The sequence below is a fragment of the Cygnus atratus genome, chromosome 1 (genome assembly GCF_013377495.2).
Source record: "Cygnus atratus isolate AKBS03 ecotype Queensland, Australia chromosome 1, CAtr_DNAZoo_HiC_assembly, whole genome shotgun sequence".
In the NCBI taxonomy this organism is placed as follows: Eukaryota; Metazoa; Chordata; class Aves; order Anseriformes; family Anatidae; genus Cygnus; species Cygnus atratus.
In genome coordinates, this window is record NC_066362.1 from 119671125 (window position 1) to 119688689 (window position 17565).

The window sequence follows — 17565 nt, forward strand, 5'->3', positions numbered from 1 at the left end:
CAACTTACAACCCACTGGTGGTCACATGTTAACATTGTTGAGCTTTAATGAAGCACTGATAGCTGGGAGCAATAGCACTAATTAATGTAAAAGGCAGAAAACGTTGAAAACTAAATGTGCCACAGTATGGCATGACCAAGGAAGCATCTGGAAGTGCCTGTACCCCGCCCCCCCCCCCCCCCCAGGATGCTGTAGCTTTTCTTTAATCTAGCTCCTGCAAAATAGTATAATAAAATAATTTTTTTAATAATAAGTCTAGTTTTGTTAAGAAAGTGGTATGGGTAGCAGCATTTCTTGTTGTGATCAGAGACTCTCATTAGTTGCAGATTCTTAGAACATTCCCCCTTGGATCTGAGTTGCTGTTATTCTACTGCATCTAGATTTGCCCCTTCTCTTACCAGATTTCTTCCATCTCTTTTCTGACTTTCCAGTCTTGAAAAAGCTCAGATCTTCTCTCTACATTGAGCTTACTCTCTTCAAGTTTCACAGTTGCTAGCACTATATCCTGCCTCTCCACCTGAACAGCTGTTTCTCTGGTATCATCACTTTTTCTGGACAACTGCTCTTACCCAGCTTACCTCCCAGATGCTGCAAGCCTTCTGTATCCCAGTGAAAAGAATTCTTTTCTGCCTGCTGTCTGGTTCTGCTAAAGCTTCCTGCTGTTGTTGTAGTCATCATTACTGACAACGCTATCCGTAAACCAACAAAACCCCACAAATTTGTGTTGTGCTAAGAAAGTAGATACTAGAAATATGGAATTGAATCAATCTTGAATACTCCTGCTAAAAATCATCTTGGCAATTGTTTTCCTTTTATGTTAAAAAGCTTTAAAATAGCAAACTAAGTAGACACATAGCAACTCTGAATAGCTGCGATAGTTTTTGCTAAAACTTAGTATGAACAATTACATGTGATATCAAAAGACATTCTTAGAGATGAAGTATATTGGCATGTTTATAAAATAACATCTACAATTTTTGAGATAATTCTCCCAATAGTCTAAGCAATAAAATGAAATTGATGCTTTATAGATAAGGCTAGGATGCTGCTCAGGTAAAGGCATGGTTTTCCCTTCCTGTTACTCCAGCCAAGGTGTTGGAGGTGACATAGTTCTCTGCCTCATCGGAAAGAGTTGAATAGTGGGATTCATTTGCAGTTATAGTCAGAGATGTACATAAGTGAGAACAATATACAAATAAGTAAATATAAATAGGTAAGCTGGCAAATCCTTAATGTCATATTTTTATACAGGCTATATGATCCTTTCTTTTCTGTTTTGTTATACTTTTAATGAAGTATCTCTCAAATAATGATTACATTTCATGTGTTTTTCACTGCAATATAAGAAGGTTTAGCCAGCTGTAAGTCATTTCATTTCAGATGCTGAGTAAAACAAAATTTCGTATTGATTTAAAGAACAACAACAAATCAGCAGATAAAACAACCAAAAAAAACCATGAACATCCAGCCAAATATTTGTTGGAACTCTCTTGTCCCTATCCAAGAAGCATGGTTTTTCTTGATTGTGACTCATGGTCTGCAGGCTGATTGTCTAAGTAAGGTCGAGGAGCACTTCATTCTTTTTTTTTCTTTTTTTTCTTTTTTTTTTTCTTTGTGCTAGGGAAACGGGCAGTGTGGTATCATGTTGAATATTTGCTCAGTGACAATTTTTGGTCCTTAGCTGTCACTGTGCTTCTCAAGGCAGGATGATCCACCTGCTAGCAGCAGTGTTATGAAAGTTTTGGTAAGGCAGAAAGGCAAAGCAAGGTGCAGGAGTGTGCTGCTTCAACTACATATATATATATATGTACCATATATTTTGGAATAGAAAATTCCAGTACCTTGGGCAAAAATATGAAATACACAGCTGTGTAATAATGAGACTAAGGAGACCTGTGAGGGCTTTGATTGAGATAAATGGAGCAAGTCACACTTGTCAGAGCTTGTTGTTTAGACTTCATATAGAGAAGTGATAGGTGTTGCCCCCCCTCCCCCACCTTTTTTTGACATTGATAAGGATGGATTTATTTATTTATTTATTTATTTATTTATTTTAATGCACAGAATTCACAGTGTAAGAAATGAATCCTATGGAAAATCAGCTGTGGAATTACAAAATAATCAGGGTATTGCTGGTGCACCATCTCTGACATCTCTGTATACAAGGGAAAGATTTAGTTTTATTTCAGTGTTCTGAATGATGGATTTGAACATTTTTACATTATTCATTATGCTGGTTATATGTGATGGAAAGCTGGAGAATTTAGACTGCATTAAATTTTTTTGTATATTTTAAGGAAGAGTTAATGTTAAATCTTACAAGACTTTGAGAATATATGTTGTATACAGCTGCAGTACATAAAACCTTGGTTCTGCAGTACCATGTACTTTTATAGTTAGGTTTAAATTTTAATCAAACTGCTTTTTTTAATGTACATTACACTTTCTCTCCAGGTATCACTGCTGAAAATCTGTCTGTTGCTAGTGCTATAAATAAATTTTAAAAAGATCCTTTACACAAAAATTCAGTGATTTCTAATGCTTCAAGATATTTGATCGCTCTGCATATTATGTTGTAAATACAAGATTATTTTCTTATACAGGTGTTTTAAGTTAATTTGAAGTCATAAATTAGTTCATTGATTTACTTGCAATTTGGTGTGAAGTTGTACTGTAAAAGCAAGTCTTTTAATTTTAGGGAGATATGTACTCTTTGTGCTAAATAAACTATTTGATTCTTGGATTTGAAAGCAAAATTTTTCACTCAACCTTAAGAACATACACTTTGGTAATTATTATAAAGCATATAAAGCATAAAGCATTATTGCATTAGGGTGCTTAGTAAAGATAGAAATGAGGTAACTGCTTTGAAAGTTTATTTAAAAAAAATGTAACTTTTTGTTCTACTCAGATTGCTCCCTGAATCGGACAATTCTGCTTGAATTAGTTTATTTTTTATGCACGAATTTTATTTAAAATAACTTTTTAATTGTCATGGCTTCTGGGGTAGCTGTTTCCCCTTTTTGTTATTTTCATTGCACGGAGTACTTAGGCCTGAGGCAGGAAGGCCTTCAACTAAGTTCACTCTTCAATGTTAGACTTAGAGCTATCATCCACATTGTATGAAACCTATTTCATAGATTCAGATGAGTTTGGGTAGCTGAACTTTCTGATCAGAAAGATTTCTTAAAAATCAACAACTCTGTTTAGGAATTCTAAGGAGAAAAAAAGCTTTTTTTTTTTTTTTTCTCCTAATGAAATGAAAGATTGCAGATTCTTTATTTAAAGAATTGCTATCTTCTTGTGGCAGCCTACACAACCTTTCTTACATTTTTTGGAGGTGTTCCATGTGAATGCATAACAAAAAGCTGCTTTGTTGCATGTGGCTATTCTTTTTAAAAAAAGCTTAAAAGCTTCTTTTAAAGTCTTCTTAATTTCTAAGACTAACACTTTGCAAATTATGCCTTCTTTCCAATTGACGTTCATAATTAGTTTAAGTCAGGGTAGGAAAAATATATAAAGTCATGGTATCTATTATAGGTAAAGTATTTTAATCTTACCAAACTTTCTACGTCTTGAAAAATGCAGTATCATTATACTGGTATACCTGTGACACATGCTGGGGATGGAAGGGATTCTCTAGGTCTCTTGTTTTTATAGCTTTTCTTGGCAATGATGTTTCAAGTGTTAGAATTTCGCATGTAAGGATGTCCATGCTGGCTATAGGGAGCTGCCAGGGCTGACTGTAATCTTCGCACCTGAGGTGCGCACTGAGGTGTGCAGTCATCTCCCCCTTTTCTTTTTCTTCTGTTTATGGTGAGCCATAACGCTTGTGAGATATGCTATTTATATGGGCAGTATATTACATTTTATATTTTTGAAGATGTACAGTGACTAAGCATGACCAGTATAGCAAACTTCACATACAGCTTGAGGAGTATGATAAAAGCTTCTGATTGAGTCTGGTTTGTGACTGTTATACAAGATGCTTGACCTGAAGAGTCCAGGAAAATTTTCTTCTCCCTCTCTCACATTGGATCACTTTGCAGTGGTCTCTTAAATATGCATTTTAACAGCTATTAAGGTTACCAAATAAAAATGTATTCAGCTTTAATCTATCAAACTTCTCATGTGTTTTCATATAAAGTTTTAAATGATTTTTGATTTCAGTCTTGAAATGCAATGCTTTTTAGTTTCAACTGTAAGAGACGATAGTTTTTTGTCTAAAACTGCAAGGAGCCACTGTTGTTAGTAGCAACATCTTTCATACATACTTTGAAGTGAAAGGAACTTCTAACACTGAAGAAAAGATCCTTTTTCAGTCTAATTTTTAATTATGTGGTTTTATGATGCAAGCACATACTTTGAAGATGTAGCATGAAGTATTTTATGTGGGTGACTTGAGGTACTAAACTAGAAGAATACTTAAATCACATCAGGAGATTTTTACTCGCTCTTTGTTTATGATCCAACTCAAATATTAGTATACTGAAAATTTCAAATGTCTTTCACCATCTTAATTTCGAAAAGTGTAATTCTATGTTATAAAATCTAGTCATTATCAGATTTGAAGTATCAGTATAAACAAGGGCACAGTGATCTGTTTCCCTTCATCCCATGTTTTCATCTTGCTGAATGCAAATATGCAAAATGTTCCACAATGCTCAGCACACATCTTGCTCACCAGGAGCTTGTAATTGTGTATTAAAAACCCTGCTGGAACTCCAAACATTGTAAATGCTGTGTACTTGCTTCTCATTACCTAAGCTCCGGGTTGATTTTGTTACAGATGAATATATGCTTCCTTTCCTGGGGCAGCATATTTTTTTTTCTTTCCTGTCATTTATATATTTTACTCACTACCACATATATGCAAATAAAGCATGATGCACTATTTCCTGTGGTATTTGGGTATTTGAAAGCTTTCAACATTTTCATATACTTGGATTTACTGTATGTTTTAAGCAGCATACAGATTTTGTAGGCCACAATCCTTTCTGAAGTTTTCAGTGTCCTTCAAGGTAAGTCATTGAAAGACTCCAACAGTGTTTTTATGGTAGAAGTTTTGGTTTTTCTTCTGTTACGTTTGTTACGGTTATCCATATCTTTTTCTCTGAAGAGTGTGCTGCTCTAATGTGTTGGAAAGATCTTGGAAAGATCAAGTGAAAGGTATATAATACCTTCTTGAAAAGTGCACTGTGAAATAAATTAGGTTTATCACATGCATAACCTGTCAGAAAAAAAAAAAAGGAAAAAAAAAACAGAAAATTTTGTGTAAAATTAAACATGCTGTCTTTAAATTCTAAACCCCACTTATTTGGGGATGTGATTGCTGAAATGAAACTGAGATCAAAATCAATTAATTTGTAATCTAGAATTCAGTGAGGTTCAGTGATGGTGGTTTTGAGTATTTTTCTTTTTTGCCGAGTTGTGTCAGTTTTAACTCAGGTTCCACCTGGTTCTCTGAACCCATTTCATTTATGTTGGCTATACCATAACAGCTGAGTCTTTCTCTTCAACATTGGAAAATTATTATTACTATTATTATCATGATTAGTTCGGAAGTTAGTTTTAATAATTATGAAATAGTAATAAAAAACAATATTACCACTCTGGTGGTTCAAGAAGTACCACTTTCTTTGGGAAAGTGACCACAATGGTATTTGTGCTCTTTAGGTGGCAGCGTATGACTTCACTCTTCCAGTTAATACTCCTTGGGATGACTTTCCATTGCTACAGCAGTGCTCTATATCTGCAACTTCTGTTGGGCCTGTAAAGCACACTACTCCTCCGCAGCCACAGACAGTGACTGTGGCTGTTCCAGTCTGTAGAGTTAAAGCAGTTGGTAAGTAAACTAGGGACTTAAAGCAGGTGGTGAATGCTTATAATTCATGATGATGTTTTGTATATTCTAATTGCAGAGAATTACCATTTGTCTGCCCCACCCCCCACCCCCCCCCCAAAAAAAAAAAAAAAGAAACAAACCATAAAAAATGATAGGATTTAGAAAGCTGAAATTTGATAAATCCTTGTAATTTGTAAAATTCATGGAAACTTGAAGCTTTTTCAAAATTTAATTTATATTTTTAAATATATGTAAAGCTGAAATTTCTGTAAATGTGTGACACATACTAGGAAAAAGGAGGCTCAGGGGAGACCTTATCATGCTCTACAACCATCGCAAAGGAGGTTGTAGCGGGGTGGGTGGCTACAATTTGTAGTCAGTCTCTTCTCCCAAGCAACAAGCTTGATGAGGGAATGGATGGGGGAATGGCCTCAAGTTGTGCCAAGAGAATTTTAAGTTGAATATTAGGAAAAAATTGTTCGCTGAATGGGTAGTGAGGCATTGGAACAGGCTGCCCAGGGAAGTGTTTAGGTGTCACCATCCCTGGATGTATCCAAAAGATGTGTAGATGTGGGTGCTTAGGGACATGGTTTAGTTGTAGACTTGGCAGTGCTAGGTTAGCAGTTGAACTTGATGAATTTAGAGGTCTTTTCCAACCTAAATGGTTCTATGATTCTATGAAATCCTCTCCTCTCCTTTTACTGGAGCTGGTAGAAATGATAAATTTCATTTGTAGAAAATCTTAACAGTTTCGAACTTGTTTAAATTCAAAATCAAAGCAAAAATCACTTATCAGCTTCCAACAGATTGTGAAAAATGTTTCAGAACCATTTAATTTTTTCATTCTGATAACATCCAGATATTGTAATAGAAAATATGTTATGTAATTATAGCATAATGTAATGGTAGTTTGCATATGCTCAGATGGAGCAGATACAATCCCTACCTGATCCAGACAAAAGGAAGAACGCATAGTACCCATGTCATAACCTCATGTGATCTGACTTTTTTTTTTTTTAATTGATCAATCTTTCAGATTCTTCATGGAGTTGATCTTTTCCTTTCCCTCCCTCCCCTGTGCCTAGTCCTTTATTCTTGCTGTGTTTGCCTTGTACAGACAGTTTCTGCAAGAGGTGGGGGGCCTCCGTGGCTGGCACAATTGTACATTAGTTGGTGGAAGCATTCCAAAGATGAGGTTCCTGCTTTGAAACAATATTAATTTACAGAGGTTATATGTCTTTGTTTTAGAGAAATATGGATAATATTGGTCTTTACATAATGTGAGACATAGGATCAAGAAGCACTTCGGGCTTTTTGAAGGGAAGAGAGAATTGATCAACTTCCTCATGGGGTGTGAAACAAACTTGCAGATTTTAATATACCGTATGTTTGCTACATTCATTCCCAGCTGTTTAACCAAATACAGAGGCAAAATGAAGACTCCTGTGGGAATATACATCTTTGTTTTTTGAAATCCTCATTTTAAACTTCATCCTTTGTTATGGTTTCTTTATTCCAGCTATATGAAATTAAGAGGAATGCTGTTGTGATAAAATGTTTTATGCCTTTACTGATGAATTACCATCACAAATATAAATGCAATATATAACTACTAAAATAATACAGGGTCTGGAAGTAACATTAGTGAATTTGGAAGTGTGTATAGAATTACATGAAAATAATATTCTGCATTTTTTATTGTTACATAAATGAATATATATTTATATATATTATCATACTCTGAATATAACTAAAGCAGTTGACTGAAGATATTCTAGGTCCCCTTTTAAGAAGCATTACTTTTAATCTCTAAAGTATGCTTGTGTATATATAGTCTGAATGTCCTTGAATTCATCTGCAACAGGCAGATCATGTGACACACTGTTTATAGCATCTTTATATGAAGGAGAGATGCTGTGTGGTAGATGTAAAATTAAAATCATTTGAATGTGACTAAAGGGCCATAATAAGACAGTTATGGTAGCCATTTAGTAGTCGTATAGTATGGGAACAGTATAAAGAAATTAGAGCTTTAATAGAGGGGAGAAGCAATTCTGCTAAATATGTGTTGAAACAGTGGTTTTATGAAAGGACTTTGAGGAACCATGTATAAAAACAATACCTTATAAACATCCTTACTTAATATTTCCAACAGTACTTAAATCACCACTGGAGTTCTCCTCAATGAAACTTACATTTACACAACATTCAAGCTGTATACGTTACAATAGTCCTGATGAAAGTCTGAATTCCCAGGTACGTAAACACATGTTGTTACAGTTATTCTTGGCTATACATTTTAATTACTTAAAAATGACTGGGTAAGAATATAGATTTGGAACTCAAAATTCAATCATGTTCCAAACATATGCTTTTATGTATGTTGAACTTTTTCCATCATCATTTTGTTCAGATTTTGATTTCATATTTGTTTTGATCACTAGAAAAATTTTCAAAGCTCAGCGTTGGGCTCATCCTAGCTTTCTGACATATGAGAAAGAATGGGCACCATGAGAAAGAGCAACTCTGACATACAGGAATAGAATTTTCAGTGTTGTTATTCCCACTTACTGGATTGAAAGAGTGGGTTTTGAAAACCTACTTTGAAGTTTTTGTAATTTCAGTATATCCACCTGTAAATCTTAATGTCCTGAGTCATGTGTTTAGTTCTTGCTTTGCTCCATTTGTATCAGTAAATACTTGTTTCTATTTGGCTAAGCACTCCCACCACAATATGTTGATCATCCTCTTTATGTATGTGGTGAGTGACTGGAAGTCATTTAGTCTGTGCTCATGGGAGCGCTCATTTTTTCGCCTTACAGATATAGTAAACCAGGTTCTTCATTGCTTTCTAGTGCTTTCTTGCTTTCAATCTGATCTGATTGCAAAAGAAATGCTTTGGACAGAGCAATGTGAAAAGTATCATGATGCTTGCTGCTTTCCCTCTTTCATCATGCCCTCCTTTCTCTGTAAATATTTACAGGAGCTTGACCTGAAGAATATCTCAAGGCAGTATTTAACATGGAAATTGAATTGTGATGATGCAGGCAAAAATATAGAAGACGGTATTTTCAAATTTAGTCTGCATGCTGGATTTCTTGATCCAGGACAAAAAATCAGTATTACTGTATTCTTCTGCCCTTGTAAGTAATTTTGTGAGTTCTTCTACATATATTTTAGACAATTTTGCCATTTTCGTAGATTTGCTTAAATCACTTTCTGTGATGAATCAAGACGAGCACTTACTATGACGACCTCTGAGTTAACATCACTAAATAGTCAACCAAAATGCCAAAAAGACATGCTGAAGTTTTGAGAAAAACAGACAGCTGCAGACCTAACACAAAACATGGAATCATTTGTGTAGCATTATATGAAAAGTCTGTTTTGCACACAGAAGGCATTAAATGCTAGGATACCTAAATTATTTTTAGCACTGCCCCTTAATGTGTATTTGGGCCAACTGGCTTAATATTTACACTTTCCAAGAGTACTTGGAGTATGTGTGATTTCCATCCCCCCCCTCCCCCCCACCCCCAATAGACAGAACTTAGACAAGAACAGAAGTTTTCTTCCTCCAAAAGATACAAAGTCTTTTATATATATATATATATATATATATATATATATATATATAGTTATGAATAGTTTGCTCAGAGAACCAGAGACCAAGTGAAAAACATAAAATAGATTTCTAACAAAAGCTGGGAGTATGCAAGAAGATTATAATCAACCACATACAGCAGGAATGGCAGAACATTAAGATTCTGCATTATTCCTGGTCAAACAAGTGTTTTGGGTAGAAAGTAATGTAACATCATACATTGATAAAGCCCCTCACAGAACTGAGCAGTATTGACAATTGTAAGTGGCCTACTGGTGGTGCCAACATTCTTGAAGGGAAGAAAAGTTGTCTTGTTGGTTGGGTATGATTGAGAGTCAGCAAGTGAGTATCCCTTTCCTAAAGTCACATATTGCTGCTATTTTTGATGATACAGTTGAAATCTATAACCTCACTCAAGCCCTACAAATTATTTGATATAATTGAACATTAGTTTGTAAATTGTAAAGATCTATAGGCATGAGTCTTGCCATGATTCTGTATGATAAATTGAGAATACTGTATTAAATGTTGCTCTGCATATGTGTTGTGAATATGTAAGAGCAGTATTCAATTGCATATGTTACTTGGAGTTGATTGCTTTACTTTAGAAAGTTTTTCCATTATGTATTATGTCTTCTTGGTAGCTTTTGTTTTCAACTTATGGTTGGGCTGTGATTTTGTTTCATGAAATGGAAAAATAAGTAATGTAGAAGGACTGTTGCACAATTGTTTAGGAAGTGGTTTGCTTTACATTCTTTTATTTTTCATTCTGAATAACAAAACCTGACTTGTCTGAAATAGTATTTGTTTCGGCACATATTAACTGGAAAGTCTCTGACCCAATCAGTATCTATAGTTGTTTTTTTTTTTTTTACACTTCTGACATGTTCATGAGGTATCATTTTAGAAATAGGTATTTAAATTACTCTATTCAATTTTATATTATTTCAAATTAAACTGCTAGATGAAAGTTAAATACCATTTATTTTTGGAAGACTAAGCAAAAATATTTATAGTATGTTTACATTTTTGATGCATCAGTTTGTCTCCTTTCCCCAATGTTCTTCCAAAGTAAATTGCTAAAACCCTGAGGTTTGGCTCTGAAACACGTTTATGAAACAGCCATAAAAATGTACTCAGTATAATATATATATATATATTTTTACTATGTAGGTTCTATTCTATACTTAGTGTGATGTTTAGTTTTGGAACCAAGTGATGTGATCCCATCTGCATCTTGTCTGCAGGTCCTCGATCAATTTTTAGTGATAACTTATGGAAGCTACCAAAATAAAACATAAATGAAAATGTTTGTTAAAGAGCTGGTTTGGGGATAAATATGAAATTAAAAAAATAAAATAAGATCCAAAGATACTGGGTGAATTGAAAGAAGACATTGTTCCAGGGTGCGAAAAAATGTTAGAATGTATAAATCAGAAGGTGTTAAACAGTGGGAGCAGAAAGACAAGAAGATTGTACAGAACACAGTGATACTATAGGAGAAAATGGTGGGAACTATTTCTTTTCAGATATTCAGTTATACAGACTTTTAGAAATATGGACTTGGAATCTCACTTTTCTTTTGAAGGATATAAGGATCTACTTAAATTGCATATGGAAAGTGTGTCTATCCAGAAGAAAGGTTTTGGGTTAAGTTCTGAATTTTTGAGAAAATGTTGAGATGTAAGTCTGCAAAAAATAAATGTCAAGACACAAAAACATACCATGACCCCAGTTCTTTGGAGTAAAAATGTAGAGGAAAGAGGAATGGAATTATAGGATGGAAAGTGAAAAATAAACCCTCAAAACCTCCTGTGCTCTTTGAGTTGTAATTAAAAAATACATGTGTAGTTTACTGTAACTCTTAATTTATTTTGCATATTTTTCCTCCTTTTATAAATTTCTACTTTGCTTTCAATAGGGTATCATATTTTTTCTGTAGACTTTCAATTACTAAAACCTACAAAATAAGCATTGAAACTTCTAAGAAGGTATTCTAATAGATGTTTTTGAGGAGTGTGCACATGGATGGAGTAATTGTGGATCACAGGAAAATAATCACTTGTGTGTTCATGCTTTGTTTCTCAAATTCAAAGCAAATAATTTGTCTAATAGCAGATGATATAGCTGTATTTTGCATTTATTAGGTCAACATATATAGCTTGGAGAGAAAGGAAGAATATACCCTATAAGAAGTAATTAATGTATGAATAAATCTGTGGGGTTGGTTTTACGGATGCTCAGGGCAATATTAGACTTAGAAGATAAGAACAGTCAAGCTGTATGTCCAGATCTGTAATTGTTTTGGGGCCTGGGAGAGCACAGTGTCTCATCTTCTCCTGTTTCTACATAACACTGTAGCATTTAAGACAAAGGAAATTTTACAGATTTTGTCTAATACTATTTTATGCAGCAGCTGTAGAGGAAACAATTATCCCCTAGTTGAAACAAACAACTAGCACGGTCATCATATGATGGTTGGTGCTAGTTAGGTGTTTACATTGTGAGAATGTATTAAAAAACGCTCAAGTGTTGCAAAGGCTGAAGCAGAAAACAGCATGAAAATAAAAGACAATATTTTAAATTACTGGATAAATCGTTTGTGTAAACTCAAATGCATGTATACATGAAGTTGACTGGTAAATAATTGTCAGTTGAAGTTATTTTTATTTTCACTCTTTTCCCAAATCTTTTATTTACAGAAAAACATAAATCATTGTAAAAATCAATTGCCCTTAATTCAAAATTCTACGTATTTTCTTGTGATTTGTAGTCTACTTGTATTAACCCATCACTGAAAATAATTACCCTTTCTTGTAACAGAGCATTAGATACAACAAAACCCACACAGGAGACCTAATTAATGAATAGGCTGGGCTAATCACCTTCATATGTTTGTACTGTAAAGATGTGGTATGTGGGGATGAACAAGCCTTAAGAAGAACCTTGAGTGTGCATTAGAGTAATTTGTTCAAATATTCCATGATCTTTGTAATAACAAGTGCATAATGCTATGGCAGTAAACTAAATGCAAGAGTTTTGTATGATATGTGGTAATATGATGCTAGCGATTCTTGAGAACTGAGGAAGCATCAATGCGATCCTTTTCTGCTGTACTAATGTACTGTATTAATGGTATATGAAAAAATTCACTGTATCTTATTGTGATGTACTTAAAAAAAAAAACAAAAAAAACCAAAAAATTACTGGAGGAATAGGAAGTGCAATAAAAAATAGTAAGGCAATTGATCTGTACTCTAGGATTCTGTGTGGCAAAATACTCCCAAATGTGCCAGTGAGTTAAAAGGAATTCAGTGTCCCTGGAAGATGTGATAGTTATGTAATGGGCATAGGTGAACATCACACCCTCCATCTTCTAGTGTTTTTTTTCTACAGCAGTTAGAGATTAAATAACTATGCCTTATAACAGGTTCTGTGGGGAAATGTTTAGTTCACTTTTGATTATTATTATTATTTTTAATAGGGCTTATAATTAGCTTTTAGCTATCTGTAACTTCTTTGTTTTGAAGTCTGTATTCCAGTGTACACAAATTCTTCATTGGCACCCATTTATGCTGAAAGTGTGCACATGTAATATGGCATGAATTATCAGTAAGTCTAGGGCAACTGAACTGGAAATATTTATTTGGGAGACAAGTGTAGGAAGTGAGTAACATCTAATACAGACAAGAGGATGAGAAGAGCAGCTGATGGTTTTACTTTATTCCCCCACACTCTCAAAAGATTGGAAAACATGCTATTAAGATTTTGGGGGGGAGGAGGGGGGAAGATTTATACTGATAGAGAGGATCAAGGAATATGGACATCCTTATAGAGATGGCCTTTTGAATGAGCTTTTGCTGCTAGTTTAACTTGAAACCAAAACAGGTGAAGTAGAAGGTGAGGGGACCTGAAATATTTCTCCTCTGGAAGTGTGTGAGATGTATCTGGAGGAGAACTTGCATACGTATATAACTGACTTTCAGCAGAAATACAACCTGTTTATGTTTTTATTAATATGGACTTCGCATAAGTTATAGTCCCAGTATAATACGCTAGGGAGTTAAGCAGTCTGAGCTGGATGGGTTTTCTAATGCAAACTGGACTGAAAATGAAGCAGCTATTGAATATATGCACATATATGCTTTGAAAAGTTGTGTTCCTTTATCCAAAGGTTTGTTGTTGTTTTAAGGTAAGGCAATGAATGCTTATTTACCTTAATAAATATATCCAGAAAAGACAAAGAGGAAATTTCCCAAATAATTGTACAGATTTTGTTATTTCCTGGCAAATTTAGACAGACAGATTTGTAAATACCATAGTAATTAAATACATAGTAATAAATACAAATACATAGTAATACATTTAATACATAGTAATAAATACAAATTTACATTTGTAAATACCATAAATTAATGGTAGTATATCAAAATAGTAGCAAAAGCACAAACTTTGAGTCCTGAAAGGTGTAAATGACAGAATACATATATCCCACAGAATTATGAATATTTAGTTTTTTCTGGCTAAGTGATTTGAATATTTATAAAAAAAAATCAGACATTTTCTATTATTAAAATTTCATCTCGTAACTCAGTTTATATGAGGTCTATGTCTGGAATTTCTTCTCACTGCTCCCAAGACTGAAACAAAATATGTTTGAGATTCATGTCAGTTTATGGGTGAATGGGGTGGAAGGTATTCTCAGGCTTGGCAGAAGCATCCTTTGCACTTAATGGTGAAAAAAAAGGTAATAGACATTAACAGAAAGTGCTAAAATTCTGAATAACTGAAGGGTCAAAGGAAATAACAGGATGGAAAGAAATTAAGAGATTAGTATGAGGAAGAAAGATTTAATAATAATTTACAAAGGATCTTGCTATCCATTCTCTTTAAGTGATTCCTAATTTTAAATTGTGCAGTATTTGTTCTCTAGCACCCTAGTTTGTTTGATCTACACAACCTTGATTCCAGGTTACTGTGCAGTGACGGAGAAGACTTCTTCGGGACGCTGTTTGCATTGTGTGTGGCAAATGACCAGGGTTTAGGTTATGGCTCTAGCTTTGCCATATTCTTCACATTTAATGCAATACAAGTTTAGCTAAAACAGTACTCTTTATATACCTTTCACTTTTCTAGATAAACCAGCATCTGACTTGCTTTCCTTGTGACCTTGAGTATTCGTGAACTCAGCTGTCAGTTCAGGACATAATTCTTATTAATTTCAAGTAGTTTATTTAACATGAAATATCCTGAAAAATTTGGTCCTAACCATAACAAAGTAATGAACAAAACTTAATGGGATCATTCACTTTTTTTTTTCTGTCTTGTTTCCCTTGTTTAAAATGAGGACAGTTTTGCAACATGCTAGTTTTTTTTTTTTTTTTTTTTTTCCTGACATAAGCTCATTATTAGCTCACATATTATGCAGTATTTCAATTTTAGTAAATGTGGGTCCACACAGAGGGTGATCAGGTACACAGAAAGAGCACTCTCTGTTCTGCATTCTGAGCAAGTCAGGGATTCTATGGGAAATGTAATCATGTAATTAATTGATTTGTTATAACTGATATGTACAGTAAGGATGAAAAATTTGTGTGGGAAAGCTTAGGAAAAGTATTTGCTATCATTTTAAGGTTTGACTTTGGAATACAGTTAATATGAATACTTTAAACTATGAGTTAGTGAAAAGAACATGTTCTTTGGTGCTGACATCTGCCCCTCTATTTTTCTTCCTTCATGGCATTCCTTCCTATGGTGTTTATTGGTCACTTTCCTTTACTGTATGATATACATACACAGAAGATACGATTCCAGAAATACGGTTTAATTAGAGTACAGCTGTAGGATCTTAAGTCTGTCTAGCTTGTATATGGGAGTAACATGTTTCTCACTTCCTATAAGCATGTAAAACATCCTGTTTGGCTCTACATATGAACTTTTCTGATAGCATCTCACCTTCTCCTCATAAGAGAGCTAAGTGCTAGGAAAAAAAAATAATTTGTTCTTGGTGTATCGAAACTTAGAAGCACGAGCTTCTTAGCCTTCTCAGCAATAGTCTCCTAAAGCTAACTTCCATTTAACCGGGAAGTAGTCAGATGTTGGAAAGACTGCCACAAGCTCCTATTTCATCTGGTTTTCACTTTACCAGTTTCGTGTCTTCTGAGATGAAGGGATCTGCTGACTATGTTCTGGTGAGCTAACAGGCTTCCAGGAAGCTCCTCTGTCATCTTCTACATGAAGAAACTGGCTTTTATGAAGAGGGAATAAGAGAAAATGTTTTGAAGAGGTTAGGTTTTCTTTTTGTGTATGTAAACAATGGCAGCTATTTCTCTGGCTCTGTAAAGAGTTAGCTGAGCTAATCATGGGAGAGCTTGTCACGTATATTGTTTGCAATAATGTGTGCTCATACAGATGTGTTAAATACAAAATTACTTTTTCTGTTATGTCTTTTGTAAATATTAGGTGAGGATATTTCCATACTTAATCTGTTAACAGTGGAGAATCAAAGGGAAAGGTGTTTCTGTCAAAAATGAAAAGTTTTAAGCTTTTTGTGTTGTCTTACAACATGTGATATGGAATTATTTCTAAATACAAGAGGTATTCATTAGTTGTCCATAAAAATTGTGTTCTTTTGGTGGTTTTTCAGTTGGTGGGAATAAATGAAAAGTTGATAAATGACACTTCCTTGTTTGAAACAACATTTTGATAGTGTAACAGATGCTAACGATATAAAGCACCTTGCTTTGTATTATCAGTGAAAGAAAATGCATGTTTGCCATCCAATAGAAAGACGTCTAGAAGCAGTTAGCAGGATGGTGTGAGAAGGGATGGGAATACAAGGAAACAGGGAAGGCTTTCAGTGGAGGGTAATTTAAAACTTCAACAAATTGTGACAAATTGAAAATAATGGTTTTATGGCTTACTGCAAGCAATTATTCCAAACTTTCTTAATAAATAAATCTTATGCAACATTTTCTTTATGTTAAACTACATTTTGATTAAGAAATAATACTGATAACTTTAAAAAAAAAAAGTTCTTACTACAGCTCTTTTAGTTGTGTATATTTATGGTAAAATATTTTTTTAACCGTTTTTAACAGCTTGTCCTGGGACGTATGCATCTGAAGTGTCAGTGTGTCTAGATGATAATCCATCACATTACAAAATAATCTTGTCTGGTATTATGAAGTCACCAAAAATAAATTTTGATCCCCCCTTTTTAATGCTGATGCCAGTTCCTCTGGATGTGAAAACTGAAACAGCCATCAATATTATTCCACAAGATTACTTAAGGTAAAAATCTCAAAATACGTGTATTACAAAAATCCTGAATAATTCTTGTTTTCTCTCCTGAAAATATGAATTAACTTTTCTTTGTGAAGGCTAGTATTAATGGCATGCTTAGCAACAGAAAGTATCTGCATATTTTAGAGAAAATTCATGTAGTTAATGTTGCTCTACATCCTGCAAACCTGTGTGTTCTGTCCTCAAAACGTTATTGCTTCACAAGGCAGCCATCTTCTGATATGTTTGCTCTTCCACGTGTTTTTAAAATTATTTGTAATAGAACAAGAAATAAGAAAAGAGCCCCACCAGGATTTTCTCTTCTCTTTGGCCAGATTGTTGTTTTATTTTCTCTACTCCAAATGTTATAAAGCACTGTTTTCAAATCCAGCTGGTGTTTGGATAATTGATGGAGGGGGTGGGGTTCTTTTCACCCCCACCCTGACCATTGTTCATATTTACTTCCTAAGCAAGATTTTACTACCAAAAAAAGCACAGCACAAATATTTTAAGTATGTTATTTAATGTAATATATAACTCATAACTTTTTCATTTTTCTGTGGATCACCCACTTCATCTTGTTAGTTGAATTTATAAGAGATCATTTTCAAGATCTTCATTGTTTGGAACATAACCCAGTACCATATCTATTCCAATCTGATAGAAATCAGAATCTTTTACAATAGTTCTTTCCAGACACTTTTGTGTCTGGAAAGCGTGTGGAAATAAGCTTCTCTGGTCTCTGAGATTCAACTTTTCTCTTTGTACTTAAATAGCAAGAATATAAGTTTGTTAAACTTATATAGATACCATTTCAATACCTGAATAACTG

General features: G+C 34.1%; 1 protein-coding gene across 1 annotated transcript in view; it reads left to right on the forward strand.

The window, feature by feature from the left end:
- The window catches only part of CFAP47 (cilia and flagella associated protein 47), a 308902-nt gene that overhangs the window by 42291 nt on the left and 249046 nt on the right, over nt 1-17565 (forward strand). Inside the window, 4 exon segments of the mRNA XM_050712219.1 lie at nt 5677-5845; nt 8001-8101; nt 8829-8988; nt 16550-16742. Of these exon segments, the coding sequence (XP_050568176.1) occupies nt 5677-5845; nt 8001-8101; nt 8829-8988; nt 16550-16742 (623 nt within the window).